The sequence below is a fragment of the Vicugna pacos genome, chromosome 13 (assembly GCF_048564905.1).
Source record: "Vicugna pacos chromosome 13, VicPac4, whole genome shotgun sequence".
In the NCBI taxonomy this organism is placed as follows: domain Eukaryota; kingdom Metazoa; phylum Chordata; class Mammalia; order Artiodactyla; family Camelidae; genus Vicugna; species Vicugna pacos.
The window spans coordinates 18753172-18769499 of record NC_132999.1 but is presented as its reverse complement, the minus strand read 5'-3'; the positions used below and the strand labels follow the sequence as shown (position 1 = coordinate 18769499).

Genomic DNA, 16328 nt, shown 5'->3' with positions numbered 1-16328 from the left:
GTGTTACTTTGTATGTAAGGCAATACAATTGTTGGATTATTAGGATAACTTGTAAAAGAGAGAAATGTGGAGAGTTAATTATTATTTTATTTTCAAACAATTACTTATTAAAAAACAAGTATCACTTTTGAGGATTTTGGGAGAGCTACAGGATTATAAAGTTGTTCATAATTTTACTTGTCTAAAAAGTGATAATTATCTTTGATCAGTAGTGGAAGTTTCCAGGAAGAAGTTGGTCACTGTACATGAATTCTTGGAGAATGCGTTAAGGACGTGTCTTATATGATGTCATATATCTGGAGGATCCTGGACAGATTCAGGAGTTCGTCCAGCTGTCCTGATACTGAGGACAGACCCTTTCTAAAACCACTTAGTGAAAGTAGTGTTAACATTTTGGTATTATTCTTATTAAAAAATATTAAAACATCACTTTAATATTTGTTTATATAATTGCACATCCAGACAGTTATCATTTATGCTGTAAGTTAGGTAGAATAATTTATTTTTTAGAAAAGGAAGTTAAAGTATTTAGCTATAATTTCCTTTCATTAAAATGTGAATATGAGACTGTTAGATTAATGGGAAAAATGGAGTGTGAATTTCCAAAACAGGAGTGCTAAAGAGTGAAGTTATCTCTACAAATAAATGCACCCTCTTAACTATGACACTGTACAATGGAAGCACAGAGCTATGCATTGGGCACTGATTGAGTGCTTAGAAAGTTAAGCACTACATGATTTAATCTTAGATACTTCTTACTTCTGTTGTAGTCAAAATGATTAATTGCTTTTCTCTGTGTCCTTTAAATGTCCTAACAGAATTCATTTGTGGGATAACCGCATTTAACTTGGCATATCCAATTAGTCCCTGGAAATTTAAGTTGTCTTGCATGCCACCGAATACAACATATGACTTCCTCTTGCCTGCTGGAATCTCAAAGAACACTTCAAATTTGAATGGACATTATGAGGCAGTTGTTGAAACTAAACTTAATTCAAGTGGTACCTACTTATCTAACTTACCATCCAAAACAACTTTTCACTGTTGTTTTTGGAACGAGGAAGATAAAAACTGCTCTGTGTGTGCAGACGACGTTGAAGGGAAAGCATTTGTTTCAACAGCAAATTCTTTAGTTTTTCAACAAATAGGTAAGTATTTTAATGTTCCAAGCATTAGCTGTTACATAACTGTATTCAAATGTTTTCATTCTCTGAAACCTGTGTGAAATAGATGTTTTATAGTTGTGATTCTGAGCACACATTATCTTTTTATATTAGCAATAAAATTAGGAAACATCATGTGGCCAAACCAAGTCCTAAATTATTTTATATCCCATAAAAATAAAATACTAATGTGATGAGGGAACTTAATAATACATTTCTTGTAGTCTTCTAAATTTGCTTAAAAATAGAAAATGTAGTACCTTATTTTTGTTAAATAGATAAGATATCAAATGGCAAATAATCGTGTTGAATTAGTTACACTTTAGTGCAAGCAAGGAATCTCTAAGTAACCAATACATATATATTTTAAATCAAGGGTTTTTTTTTAATTTTTAAGTATAATGCATACTGAATGCAGCTTGTGCAGTTAATTATTCTGCATCTGGAAATCCAAACAACAAAATTATTTCCAAGCCTTCTGGAAAAGCTAAATAGAGTAGAGACAATTGACTTAGCCCTATAAAGAGACTTACAGTATAAAATAATAGTGTGCATAAATATGGCTCTCCTGTGGAGGGTTAATTAGAATTTCTCAACCTCAAAACTGTTGACATTTTGGGCCAGATAATTCTTGGTTATAGGGACTGTTCTGTGTGTTGTAGGATATTTAGAAGCATCCCTGGCTTCTACCCACTCGATTCCTATAACACTCGCTCCCCATCTGTAACAACTGGAACATATCTCCAGACATTGCCAGACTATCCCTTGGAGGGCCAAATCTCCCATGGTTGAGTACCACTGAGTAGAAAGAAGAAACACTCAGTTTGTTGAAAAAACAGTTTAGGAGTAAGGATAAAGTATAAATGTGCGATAAAATCAGAGTTTTAAGACAAATTAGCAGTAATAACTCCCACTGTTTCCAACTGAGTCTATAGGCATTTAATTTAATTTTAAGTGAAGCACTTTTTTAGTTTGTAAGGGAACTTAGCTATTCCAGTGATTATTAAGTATTTTAAGAATTAAGTTATTAGGGTCCTTGTGATGAGCCTTGAAATGAACCAGAATGTCAGCACTTTCTTCAGTTATCAAATTGAATGATTATGATTATGCTGCAGATTTTAATTTTATACATGAAGACTAATAACTAGTACTTGTAAGTGAGTTTAAATTTTTGTATCTAAAATTACTAGATTAAGCCATGGTCACTGAGGATTTCCATTTAATATTCTGCCATCTGGGCTCTTTACTTCACAGGGCTCAGCTTATGCAAAAGTCCCTACTAGCAGCAAATCCCTCAAATGGAGGGAAATGTTAGTGTTGCTGAAAGATAGTTTAGTGTTGTCTTAGGTTAGTCGTGATTTTCAACTGTTGCTTCCCTTGCTTTCTTAATTACAGATTACCAACAGTTTATCATTATCAGATGAGGTTTTCAGGGTGCACTGAAATTTTCTTGCATCAGTTGTATGTGGGACCCATAATATTACAATAACAAGAATTTAAGACATGCATCTTTGTTGTACTGTGAATCGCCTGCCTTTATTACTAGAGCAGGCACGTAAATACTGCCCTCAATTTGCTTGTACCTTGATATTTCATGTTCTCTTGTCTCTTGGAAAGTGAGGATGAACTGAGCTGGGTGAGTTTTGGGGTCTTTTGTCCTACTCAAGTGGTTCAGGGTAAAAAAAAATTTGAGAAACAATAACTGAATTTAATTCTTTTACTTTATGAAAAAGGAAACTGGAGGCTGAAGGGACTAAATGACTTGGGCAAACACATACTACTGGTTAGAGCCTGTTCCTTTTCTCTCAGAATGGGCAGTGAAAGTTGTATCAGAACACTGGTAAATTTAATTTAGCTCTTCTCTTTCATTGAGTTGTTCAGAATGTTTTTTCAGATTTAATTTAATTTATTTTTAATTCAGGTGCAAACTGGAACATACAGTGCTGGATGAAAGAGGACTTGAAATTATTGATCTGTTATATGGAGCCATTATTTAAGAATCCTTTAAAGAATTATGACCTTAAGGTCCATCTTTTATATGTTCTGTAAGTACCAAATAAATAAATTTAGACATTTCCATGACATGATTCTTTTGAAATGTAAGGGCTTCCATGTACAGAGGTGGATTATGAAAGCTCTCTTACCCCATTTCCTCATATCTATGTACTTTTCTAGGAGGGCAGTGTACATATGTTTTGTACAACTTTCTTCTGCATTAGGTTTCCTCTTTTCCTGTCTTGTTGATTCAGGCTGCAAGACACAGTGGATATAGATGGGCATATATTCTGAAAGAAGTGTGAACTCAATTCAGGGATCTTAGATATTTGAGTGGAGGAGGGGAAAAAACATTTTTTTTCAGGTGGATTTTTCCCTCATATTTGATCTTTTTATTATCTTAAAAATATAAGTTCTTAGTATTTATTTGTGTTAGGTAGTGAGCCATAATGGTGGTTTCAAGCAGCCACGTGCATAATTCTGACAGCTAATATGTCACTCAAGTATTCTAATAACTCCAGTGAGAATATATACCATTTCTATGTGAGTTTTAACTCTTTAAAATTCTTTCTCTTTTGTTCTTTCATACAATACTTGAAGAGAATGTGACTCACTTTCTCCAGTGCTGCAGTTGTTCAGGTCATACAGTTAAAGGGTAATGTGCTAGAGACGGTCCATATAAAGAAGACTAGAGACAGAGAGTGGAATGATGGTTACCAGGGACTAGGGGCACGGGTAGTGGGGAGTTCCTGGTTTACATGTGTGCAAAATTTCAGTTTGGAAAGATGAAAAAAGTTCTGAGGTTGGATGGTGGGGACGATTACCCAACAGTGTGAATGTACTTAATGTCACTGAACTGTACATTTGAAATGGTAAATTTTATGTACATTTTACCACAATTAAAAAATTAAAGAAATTTAAAGATGTGAAAAAAAGAATAGTTATGATCTCTGCCCTTGAGGCACTCACAAGCTAGTGGTTGGGACAGGCATGTACACATATGTATAAAAGTAGGGTTTCAATTTTCATGGTTACTGATGTGTAGTTGATAGGCACACAAAGGCAAGGGAGCACAAGACTGGTATAAGAGCCGTAGATGCAACTACGTTGAGTCTCCAGGGACGAATAAGAGCTGATACCAAAAATATGTGGGCAGGTAGTATTGAAAAGCATATCAGTATCACCTGGAAACTTTTTAGAAATTTAAATTTGATAACTCCGTCCCAGAACTAGAATCAGAAATTCTATGGGTGGGGTTCCTCAGTCTTACGTTTTAGCAAGCCCTTTAGGTGATTCTGATGAAGCTAGAGTTTGAAAATTTCTAATGTAAAGTAAATAAGACAAATTTTAGAGTCAGACCACCTGGCTCTACCTCTTACTAAATGTGTACACATAGCACTTCCTATGCTTAACAGCACTGCTAACTAGAAAATAGCTCACTGGAACTACTCACATAAATGCTTAAAAATTACTTTTTGAATGAATATTGCTAAAATGTTTTCTAAAATATGTTGCCAGTTAACCCTCCTGAAATGTAGTAATGAGGTCAAAAGTTATTGATAAAGAAATGATATTGTCTAAGGTGGGGCTAGTGAGCAGTCAGCTGTGTCAGATATAACAGAAAGGTATGATAAGGTCTGAATGATACCTGTTGACTGGGCAACGTGGAAACAATGGGAATTTTAGCCAGGATGGTTTTGGGGAGTGGAAAGGGAAGTAGCCCCAACAAAGGGACACTTGGAGGAAGGACTTTGAAGAGCCGACCCCTAGGAGTTGCGACTGGTTCCTCAGGCACTTGACAGACGGAGCCTACAGAGCTGGAATGCATACATCTGAGGAAGGGATGCCAGAAGGCTGGTGTTGACGGGTCTCTGAAGAGGCATACTGTGGTAGGTTCTGAGAATGTGGGGAAAAAAAGAAAACCTGGTTACTGGAATCAGCTGCGTAACTCAGATGAAGAGCCTTTGCTGAGGTGATGGTTTCATAAATGGGAAGCAAAACAGGTAGGATCTCTATGACAAAGGAGGCAAGAATATACAGTGGAGAAAAGACAGTTTCTTCAATAAGGGGTGCTGGGAAAACTGGACAGCTACATGTAGAAGAATGAGATTAGAACATTTCCTCACACCATATACAAAAATAAACTCAGAGTGTATTAAAGACCTAAATGTAAGAGTGGAAACCATAAAACGTTTAGAAGAGAACATAGGCAGGACACTTTGACATAAATCATAGCAATATTTCTTTTGATCTGTCTCCTAAGGCAAAAGAAATAAAAATAAAAATAAATGGGACTTAATTAAACTTTGAAGCTTTTGCACAGCAAAAGAAACTATTGACAAAATGAAAAGACAGCCTACTAAATGGGAAAGAATATTTGCAAATGATATGACCAATAAGGGGATAATATCCAAAATTTATGAACAGCTTATACAGCAATGTCAAAAAAACAAAGAACCCAATTGAAAGTAAGCAGAAGACCCGAACAGGTATTTCTCTAAAGAAGACATACAAATGGTCAATGGTCACATGAAAAAATGCTCAGCGTCACTAATCATCAGAGAAATACAAATCAAGACCACAATGATGTAACACCTCATACCTGTCAAAATGGCTGTCGTCAGAAAATCTACAAATAACAAATGCTGGCCAGGACATCAAGAAAAGAGAACCCTAGTACACTGTTGGTGGGATTGTAAATTGGTGTAGCCATTGTGGAAAACTAAAAATAGAACTACCATATGATCCAGCAGTTTCAATCCTGCGTATAATCCAAAGAAAATGAAAACACTAATTCGAAAAGATCCCTGCACCCCAATGTTCATAGCAGCATTATTTATAAAAACCAAGATAAGGAAACAACCAGATGAGTAGATAAAGTGTATATATATATACACACACACATACACATACATACAGTGGAGTATTACTCAGCCATAAGAAAGAATGAAATCTTGCCATTTGCAACAACATGGATGGCCCTAGAGAACATTATGCTTAGTGAAATAAGTCAGACAGAGAAAGACAAATACTCTATATTATCACTCATATGTGGAATCTAAAAAATAAAACGAATGTACATAACAAAACAGAAACAGACTCACAGATATAGAAAACAAACTAGTGGTTATGAATGGGGAGAGGGAGGGAGGAAGGAACCAGGTAGAAGTATGGGATTAAGAGACACAAACAACTATGTGTAAAATAAATAAGCAACAAGGATGTATGGTGCAGCACAGGAAGATATAGCCATTATTTTGCAATAACTTTAAATTGAGTATAATCTATAAAATATTGAATCACTTTGCTGTACATCTGAAACTAATGTAATATTGTAAATCAACTATACTTCAATTAAAAAAACAAAACAAAACAAACCCAGGATGTTATCAACACCCTTTTTTATTCGTCTTCTATTCTTCTAGCACCCCCTATAGGTAGAATTTAACAAGAATCCTGGAGGTTTGCAGAATTCCAGCCCCAGCATGAGAAAACAAGAGTATAGGTGGGTGGGTTTGAAGCTGAGAGACTAGAATTTAATGAGCAACATAATTCACCCTATTGGCTACTTAGCGCCCACAAACACTTTCCTACACATACTTGAAGCAAAACTTCCTATAACTTCATACTTTCACTAAATAAGATGCTACTACACTTTGAACAAAAGGAGATACTCTTACCCTCTCCCCCAAAAGGGGAGATGCTGTGTTCCAATTGTCATCGTATCCATTTCTGAGCAACGTTTACAGTACTGATCTCTGGGCAATATTAATTGCTCCTCATGTTCAGTCACAGTCCCACCTGAATGAATATTCTGTAAACTAAATACTAAATTGTAGAGTTAACCGCCACCAAGAGTCCTTATGTAAAATAATAAGGGGAAGGAGGAGATTGAAAAGAAATTAGTTGATATATAGAAATATACACACACATACACAGTAACACTAGAAGGAAGAAAATATGCAAGCTGCCGCCATCATTTTTGTACTGTTTATGAGGCTGTAGTTAATATTTATAGCTTACGTTAGATTACTGGACTAATTCTTAAAGTCACCCCACGGAGTAGCAGATCGGGTGCCTCCGCTGTCACACCCGGACACTGAGTGTCTCTGTGGTCGTAATTTCTACCTCTAATACCAGTCACTAGATGCTGCCATTAATGGGTCTAGACGCCCCTGTGAGCCCTGCTTCTTTAATGAGTGCAGTTCTCATTAGGGCCAGTGTCCTGAATGTGAATATCTGACTGGCGAGAATGTGCCTGAGCTGCCGGTGTTTCAGCCTAACCGAAGAGTAGTTTTGCAAGCAAGTGCTGGGCAGCCAGGGAGATAAATGTTCACAACAGGAATGACTGGGCGTTAAATCTCTAGAGGCCCGAGAAGCCTAGCTATGGGGGTAGAGTGGGGAAGGTAACGGAATAGCGGGCAACGTACAGCCGAAGGTGAGCATTTAAAGGATGGGAAGGAAGGAGCTCGTTTCTAGCCTATAGAAAATGACCCAGCAGGAAGAGAAGAGTGGAAGCGATGGTAGAAGGGGACCCACTGAAGATATATGACAGAGACTGAGGACTCAACTTCCAAGTACTGAGAGAAGACGGGAAGCACCGTGGTGGATGAGGCTCTGTTTGAGGTCTGCACAGAACATTTCCTGCTTTATTAAGCAAAGTAGATTTAACTCAGAGAAGAGAATTCCTGTGCAATGTAGTGCATTCTTTGGGTGGTGATCAAAATCTCACTGGGTACCTATTCTGAGAGTTTCAAATATTATCATCAGGCTAAGGCAACGCACTCAGTTTTAAAGCTTGGTGACCATGTGTAAGGATTTAAATTTTATTATGTATAGGTCATAGTTATGTCTGGAGGTCTGCATTTTCTGAAAAAGATATATGTGAATATAACAGAGCATTATGAAATTGCATAGTAAATTAGCTACAGCTAAGAATTTGAACTTCACTTTAGTCAGCTAAGTAGTCATTGGTCTGTTCACCTAAATGATAGAACAGAAAAATGAGAAAATTATGATCAACTAAATAGATTTTTCAACTTGCTCCTGTGATGAACTTAGCAGATTCTTTTGACTTGCTTTTATTTTGAACTCAGGTTTCTAAAAATATTAATACGGGAAAACCTGTCATAATTGCATGCAATTTGAGAAACGTTTTCTTGTTTTTTTCTTACCACTTTAATTGTTCTCTCCATTGTATGATTTGGTTACTGTTTATTTTACCAATTGTCACATACCATTTCCGCCTTGAATTCTATTTTTACGTGTATCTTTGGACAGTATAGCCCCAAACAGTCTAAATAAGACTTTTCAGATCAGGAGGAAGACCTGGCCAATATAAAAAAAATGAAACCTCTGTGGAAGAGAAAAATCCATAATGGTAGTTACTAAAGAAAAGTTTTTAATCCAAATCACCTCCTCTAGACATTAGAGAATTCACAAGAGAAATATTTCAAATACTTCCATGTGAAAATAGGTACATTTTAAAAAGAAACTAAACTCTAATGTTTTAAGGGATTTAAAACCCTGTAAATATGTCCCTTAAGGGAAAGCACTGTTTGAGCTCAGATGTTAATGTTTGTCAGAGACTCCGAAGGAGAGAGAATGTACAAATATGCTACCAGAAATAGACTCACAGACATAGAAAACAAACTATGGTTACCAAAGGGGAAAGAGTGGGGAGGGATAAATTGGAAATTTGGGATTAACAGATACACATTACTATATATAAAAATAAACAAGGAACTATTATATAGCACAGGGAACTATATTCAATATCTTGTAATAGCCCATAATGGAAAAGACTCTGAAAAAGAATATGTATATCTGGATCACTTTGCTGTACACCTGTTACTAACACAACATTGTAAGTCAACTATACTTCAATAAAATTTTTTAAGGAAAGAAAATACATCCTTGCTAATTTCAGTGTCCTGGATGATTTTCAATTTCTTGAAAGCTTTACTGCTGAATTCTCCATGGAAGGTCTAGGAATCTAATTTTAACCAGGCTCCAGGCGGTTCTTAGGATGAGACTAGTCTGGGATACTACCTGGAATTAAAATCATTTGGGATTAGTAAAGTAGTTTTTTGGGGGGTAATGTTTGTATAGATTACCAGAAGCGTGAAAGTAAAGCTTTCTAGAAATTGAAAAACATCCAGGTGGATACTGAAATTAGCAAGGATGCTGGCAGGAATAATAGTGAAGAGACTAAATAAACCAGGTGTTAGCACTTACAAAAGTGCAGATTCCCTGGAGGAGCCTTACCTTATTCATCCACATTGATGTCCCATCATTCCCCGGCTTCCCAACCCAACCACACATAACTTTGAAGTCCTCCGATGTCTACATGTGACTCTGGGCCTTTGCAAACGCTGTTCACTCTATCTGGCCCATTCTTCTCTCTCCCTCGTAATCTAGGCAGATTTTTTGGGTATGTGTTTCCACTTGTCCCTGTATTTATTACACCACAGCATTTTCTTTCACTCTTCTTGTTTTTTTCACCCACCTAGTTCACCCGTTCTCATGGACATACTCTAGGCCTTGTCATCACTGATAATTGTACTCTTTCTATGATCTCAGGCTCAAGGATCCCACTCTTTGACCATCTCTTCCCCTCCCCCTCATTGTGGGCTTATTCCCCCTATCACTTCAAACTCAGGAGTAAAATCTCTATGGGTCTTGGCCCTGCCCTCTGGGCACCTGGTTCTGCCCTCTGAGTCACCCTCCCTTTTTCATGAAAGGTTGCACATCTGTGCAGCTGAGTAGTGTTTTCAGCATGTTTCCATTCAGCACGAATGTTGTGAGTCCAGTGGCTTTGTTTTGTTTTGTACTTTCAGTCTAAGCTAGCAGTGTTTCTCCTACTATAATTCTCTTACAAGACCACACAGCTTCTTGGGAATCTTATTGGGGTTCACTTCATTAGGTAAAACCCCACAGACCTGATAGTCCATTCCTTTTCATTGCTGAGTAGCATTCCATTATATGGATACACCACACTTTTTTTTTTAGCCATTCATCTGTTGGTAGACATATTAATTGATTACAGTTTTTTGGCTCTTCCAAAGAAAGCTGTTACAAGTCTCGTTACTTGTTTCTGTACAGATCTTTGGGAGAACATATGCTTTCATTTCTCCTGAATGAAAACCTGGGATTGGAATGTGTAAATCATATAATAGATGTATGTTTAATAACTTAAGAAATTGCCAAACTGTTTTCCAAAGTTGTATCTTTTTTACATTCCTACCAGCAGTGCATTAGAGTTCCAGTTCCTCCAAATATCTTCAGTATATGATATTTAAAATTTTTTGTTGTTATATAGTTGATTTACAGTGCTGTGTTAGTTTCAGTCATACAGCAAAGTGATTCAGTTATACACACACACATATATATTCTTTTTCAGATTCTTTCCCATTACAGGCTATATTATAAGATATTGAATATAGTTCCTTGTGCTATACAGTAGATCCTTATTGTTTATCCATTTTATGTATAGTAGTGTGTGTTAATCCCAAGCTTCTAGTTTATCCCTCCCCCCCTCCCCCTTTGGTAATCATAAGATTGTTTTCTATGTCTGTGAGTCTGTTTCTGTTTTGTAAATAAGTTCATTTGTATCATTGTTAAAGATTCCACATATAAGTGATATCATTAATATTTGTCTTTATCTGACTTACTTCACTTAGTATAATAATCTCTAGGTCCATCCATGTTGCTACAAATGTCATTATTTCATTCTTTTTATGGCTGAGTAATATTAAATTATATATATATATATATATATATTTATTTATCTATGTATATATCTCACATCTTGTTTATCCATTAATCTATTGATGGACACTGAGGTTGCATCCATGTCTTGGCTGTTATAAATAGTGCTGCTATAAACATTAGGGTGCATATATATTTTCTAAAATAAAAATAGTATTTTCATCTTTTCTGGATGTATGTCCAGGAGTGGGATTGCTGGGTCATATGTTAACTCTATTTTTAGTTTTTTAAGTAACTTCCTTACTGTTTTCTATAGTGGCTGAACCAATTTACATTCCCACCAACAGTATAGGAGGGTTCCCTTTTCTCCACACCCTCTCCAACATTTATTATTTGTAGGATTTTGATCATGGCCGTTCTGACTGGTGTGAGTTGATACCTCATAGTAGTTTTGATTTGCATTTCTCTAATGATTAACAATGTTGAACAGCTTTTTATGCACCTATTGGCTATCTGAGTATCTTCTTTGGAGAAATGTCTGTTTAGATCTTCTGCCCATTTTTCGACTGGATTGTTTGTTTTTTAGCTACTGAGTTCTATGAGCTGTTTGTGTATTTTGGAAATTAAGCCCTTGTTGGCTGCATCATTTGCAGATATTTTCTAGGTTGTCTTTTCATTTTGTTTATGATTTCCTTTGCTGTGCAAAAGCTCATAAGTTTGATTAGGTCCCATTTGTTTATTTTTGCTTTTATTTTCTATTGCCTTGGGAGACTGACCTAAGAAAATAACTATGATTTGTGTCATAGAGCATTCTACCTATGTTCTCTTCTAGGAATTTTATGGTGTTACAGCTTACATTTATGTCTTTAAGCCATTTTGAGTTTATTTTTGTATATGGTTTGAGGGAGTGTTCTAACTTCATTGATTCACATGTGGCTGTCCAGCTTTCCCAACACCACTTGCTGAAGAGATTGTCTTTTCTCCATTGTATATTCTTGCCTCCTTTGTAGAAGATTAATTGACCATAGTGTGTAAGTTTATTTCTGGGCTCTCTATTCTGTTCCATTGATCCACATGTCTGCTTCTGTGTCAATACCATGCTGTTTTGATTACTGTGGCTTTGTAGTACGGTCTGAAGTCTGGGAGGATTATGTCTGCAGCTTTGTTCTTTTTCCTCAGGATTGCGTTTGTAGTTCTGTGTAAATTTTAGGATTATTTGTTCTAGTTCTCTGAAAAATGTCATGGGTAATTTGATAGGGATTGTGTTAAATCTGTAGATTGCTTTGGGTAGTATGGCCATTTTAACAATATTAATTCTTCCAATCCAAGCGCATTGGATATCTTTCCATTTCTTTGAATTCAATACTTGATATAAGGAGTCTTTTAAATTTTGACCATTCTAATATGTGGATATTAGTATCTCATTGTGGTTTTAATTTGCATCCTGAATGACTAATGATGTTGAGCTTCTTTTCATTCATATGTCTTCTATAAGAAGTTCTATGGAGAAGTGACTATTGAAATTTTGGCCCATTTTTAATTGGATTTTTAAAATATTATTATTGAATTTTGAGAGTTCTTTATATCTTCTGTATACCAGTCCTTTATCAGCTGGATGATTGTCAAATATACTCTCTCAGTCTATGGCTTGTCTTTTGTTATCTTTTATCTTTCATTGTTATCTTTTTATCTTTCATTTGAAGAATAGACATTTTCAATCTTGATAAAAGTCAGATTTATCAGTTTGTTCTTTTATAGATCATGCTTTTGGTGGTGCATCTAAGAAATTCTTACCAAACCCAGTGTCACAAAAATTTTTTTTCCATGTTCTCTTCTGAAAGTTTCATAGCTTGAGGTTGGAATCTGGACTGATGATTCATTTTGAATTGACTTTTGAATCATGTGAGATATGGATTAAAGTTGCTTTTTTGAGGGAGGGGGGCATATAGCTATCACATTGTTCCAGCACAACTTACCGGAAAGATTACTCTTTCTCCACAGAACTGTTTTTGTACCTTTGTGAAAAATTGGTTGTCCGTATATGTGTTGATGTCTTCTGTTCCGTTAGTCTATTTTTCTGTCTTTACACTAATACTCCATTGGCTTGATTATTGTAGCTTATTAACTGTAACTTCTTTTATTATTTTTGTGGTGGCTTTAGGACTTAGAATATAGGTCTTTAATGTATTATAATAGAACTGATATTATACCTCTAACTGACAAATCACCACTTCACATGTAGTAGACAAATATTACAACTGTGTCCTTACAAATCTCCCCCTTCCTCAAATTGGTGCTAGTGTCACACATTTTATTTCTGCCAATGTTATAAACCTCATACTACATGATGATTATTTTTACTCTAATCAGCCAATAAATATTTACCCTTTTAGTTAAACTTCATTTCTTTGTGTGGAACCAGATTTCAATCTACCATCTTTTCTTTTTGCCTGAAGGACTTCCTTTAGCATTTTTTATAATGCAGATCTGATGGTGATGAATTCATTCCATTTCAGTGTGTCTGAAAAAAGCCTTTATTGCACATTTATCTTGAAAGATATTTTTACTGGGTGTAGGGGTTAGGACTACAATTTTCCTTTCCTTTCAGTACTTCTCTGTTGCCTCACTATCTTCTTGATCATATTATTTCTGATGGCAAACTTGCTTTAACCTTTTATCTTTGTATCGCTGATATAATGTATCATTTTTTTTCTAGGTGCTCCTTAAGCTGGGTGTCCAGAGTAGCTTACCTCTATTTGGATTTTGTGTTCTACATTTTAAGTATATCCAGTACGTTCACATCTGTGTTAACATTTAGCTCTTCTTTTTCACATAGGCTTGAAGTGTTGGAAGAGTCACCTTGGCCCTCCCAGAAAGACAGTTTTCAGATTGTTCAGTGCAACTGCAGTGTTCACAAATGTTGTGAATGCCACGTGCCTGTGCCAACAGCCAAACTCAATTACACCCTTCTTATGTATTTGAAGATCACATCTGCTGGAGTAACTTTTCACTTACCTCCAATGTCAGTTCAGCCCATAAATGTCGGTAAGTTCTGCATAAGGAAGATAATCGATCCAAACAGCAGTCATACGAGCAGGTTGAAAATTGCTTACAAAATTTTTCACTAGCTTATCTCTCTTTGACCAACACTGTAAACATGATAAGTATAGTTCTAGAGGATATTAAGTTATCTTCTGAAATGATTTGACAGCAGTAAGTAGATCTCTGCAATTATAATTTAAATTGTTTTTGAAAGCAGTTTGATTTCTTTAAATCCTGGATTGGTGTAATGGATATGTACTGCTTGGTTATTACTTTTTCATATCTCAGATAACTATTTATGAAAATAATTAAAAGCTGGTTTTTACCTGAATTTATGACCCCAATAAATATTTCTTAGAGGCTCATGTGAGTCAGCCACCCATCTAAGAGCTGGGGAAACAATGGTGAATGAGACAAAGGACCTGCGTCACGGAGCAGGGACAGACAGGAGCAGGGAGAGGGAAACAGTAAAAAAGTAAATGAACAAGGTGCTGTACAGATCTATATTAGGAGAAGAGTTCCAATAATTGGTAAGGCCCATATTTTTAATGCAAAGATTTGCCAAAAGTTTCTTGGATCAACTCAAATATATAATTACAAATGTGAACAATCTAGGAGAATGTTAAATTAAAGGATGTAATTTATTAACTCAGTTTTGTGTATGCATGTTAAATTATACATTACACATGATGTGTAGTTTCACAGCGTTACTATTTTACATTTACATTTCTTGAAACGGTTATATGCAAACTCTTTTCATGCATCTTTGCCTCACGGTTTTTGACATCACTAGAGCCCCTTTTCACGTATCTGACACGGTTTCCCACACCACTTCACCTTCAGTTCTTTCTAAGTTCCTGGGGGTATAGCACTTTTTGAATCTGTATATGACGTTATATTTAACATTAGGACTTTTAAATAACTTGTCTTCTGGGGATATATTTGTGACCTCCATAGTATAACTACAGTGATATCCAAGCAAGTCAGTCATGACATTATACCACAGAGAAGAATTACAAGATCTATAAAATAGCATCATCTTCTCTTTTTGAAACCAGTCCAAAAGGTGGTTTTTAGAAGCCTTTAGAGCCAGCATTGAATTGAATTGTTTTTAAAAATAAAGTTAAGAGAAGGTGCTATGATAGACTTTTATAAGAACCTTAAAAGGAATTTTGTCTTATTTCAGGGATAATCGTAGGGAAAAGGATTTCCCTGTATTTGGTCATATATGATAATGTCTAAAAATTATATGTGTCATGAAAGAAATGACAGGTTGTGTGATGGAGAATGTTAGGTGTAGGGGCTATTATTTCAGCTGTGGTGGTCCTCCTTTAAGAGATAGCATTTAAGCTGAATAGAAAAGAGATAACTATGCAAAAATCCAGAGCAGAAGGTGCCCCAGGCAGGAAGAATAGTGCTCACAAAATTCCTGGGATGGAATGAGCTTGGAAGGTGAAAGAACCAAAGAGAAGGCCCTTGTGGTTGGAATGAATGAGGTAGGTGCATATTCGGAGATGTGGTTAGACAGTTATCTGGGTCCAGGTCAAACCATGGGCCAGGGTTACAGAGTTTGAATTTTATTCTAATTGCAATGGAAGCTTTTAAACCAGGAGAGTGGTATGATCAGGTGTGTGTGTGTGTGCACGCATGCATATTTAAAATTGATGTTGCATGTGAAGAAGGAAATTGATGGGGAAGGGAGGAAGGATAGTTGCAAGAGTGGAAGCAGAGGTATCAGTAAGAGGCTGTTGGAGTTGTCCAGTTGGCTTAGGGTCATTGCAGTGGAGAAGTGAAGAAGTAATCAGACGTGGGATCTATCTGGGAGATGGTACTGGCTGAATGTTCTAATGATCTGGGTGTGGAGTGTGAAGGACAGAGAGCAATCAAGGATACCACTTAGGCTTGGACCTAAGTGGTACCAGAATAGTGGCACCAGATCCTGAGAAGGGGAAATTGGAGAGGAATAGGTGTGTGACACGTTACGTTTGAGATGCTTATTAGAAACCCAGGAGATACTGAGTTGGATATATGAGCCTAGAAGTCAGGGGAGACATGTTTGGGAGTCTCTAGTATATAGATGTTATGGGATTGCATGAAATCACACATTTGGAGTTCAGTGAGACAAAGAGTGAGAGACGATCAGAGAGAAAAGAGGAGTTAAAAGCGTGGTGACCTGGAAGCCAAGAGGGAAAAGTAGTTCAGCTACTCCCAGAATGAGCAGCTGTGGGGAGTGCTGCTGGGAGTTGGAGTAAAGTGAATCAGGCCATTGACATTGGTTTTGGCAAAGGGTAGTGACCTTGGTAAGAGTAGTTTCAGTGAACTGGCGAGAAGGAAGACCTGCTCAGAATAGGTTGGTTAGGAAAGTGGGATGCAAAGTGGAGAAAGTGAGCAGTGCCAGCTCACCAGGAGGAATTTTGC

General features: G+C 36.3%; 1 protein-coding gene across 5 annotated transcripts in view; it reads left to right on the top strand.

Moving 5' to 3' along the window:
* LEPR (leptin receptor) overlaps positions 1–16328 on the top strand; it is an 83021-nt gene that overhangs the window by 27552 nt on the left and 39141 nt on the right. For 4 of the 5 annotated variants that reach the window (XM_072974274.1, XM_072974273.1, XM_072974275.1 and 1 more), the window contains exons 3-5: positions 819–1148; positions 3085–3208; positions 13705–13913. In XM_072974274.1, the coding sequence (XP_072830375.1) occupies positions 819–1148; positions 3085–3208; positions 13705–13913 (663 nt within the window). Of the gene's footprint in view, positions 1–818; positions 1149–3084; positions 3209–13704; positions 13914–16328 lie in introns of those variants that run through there. The other variant, XM_072974276.1, reaches the window with a different exon arrangement.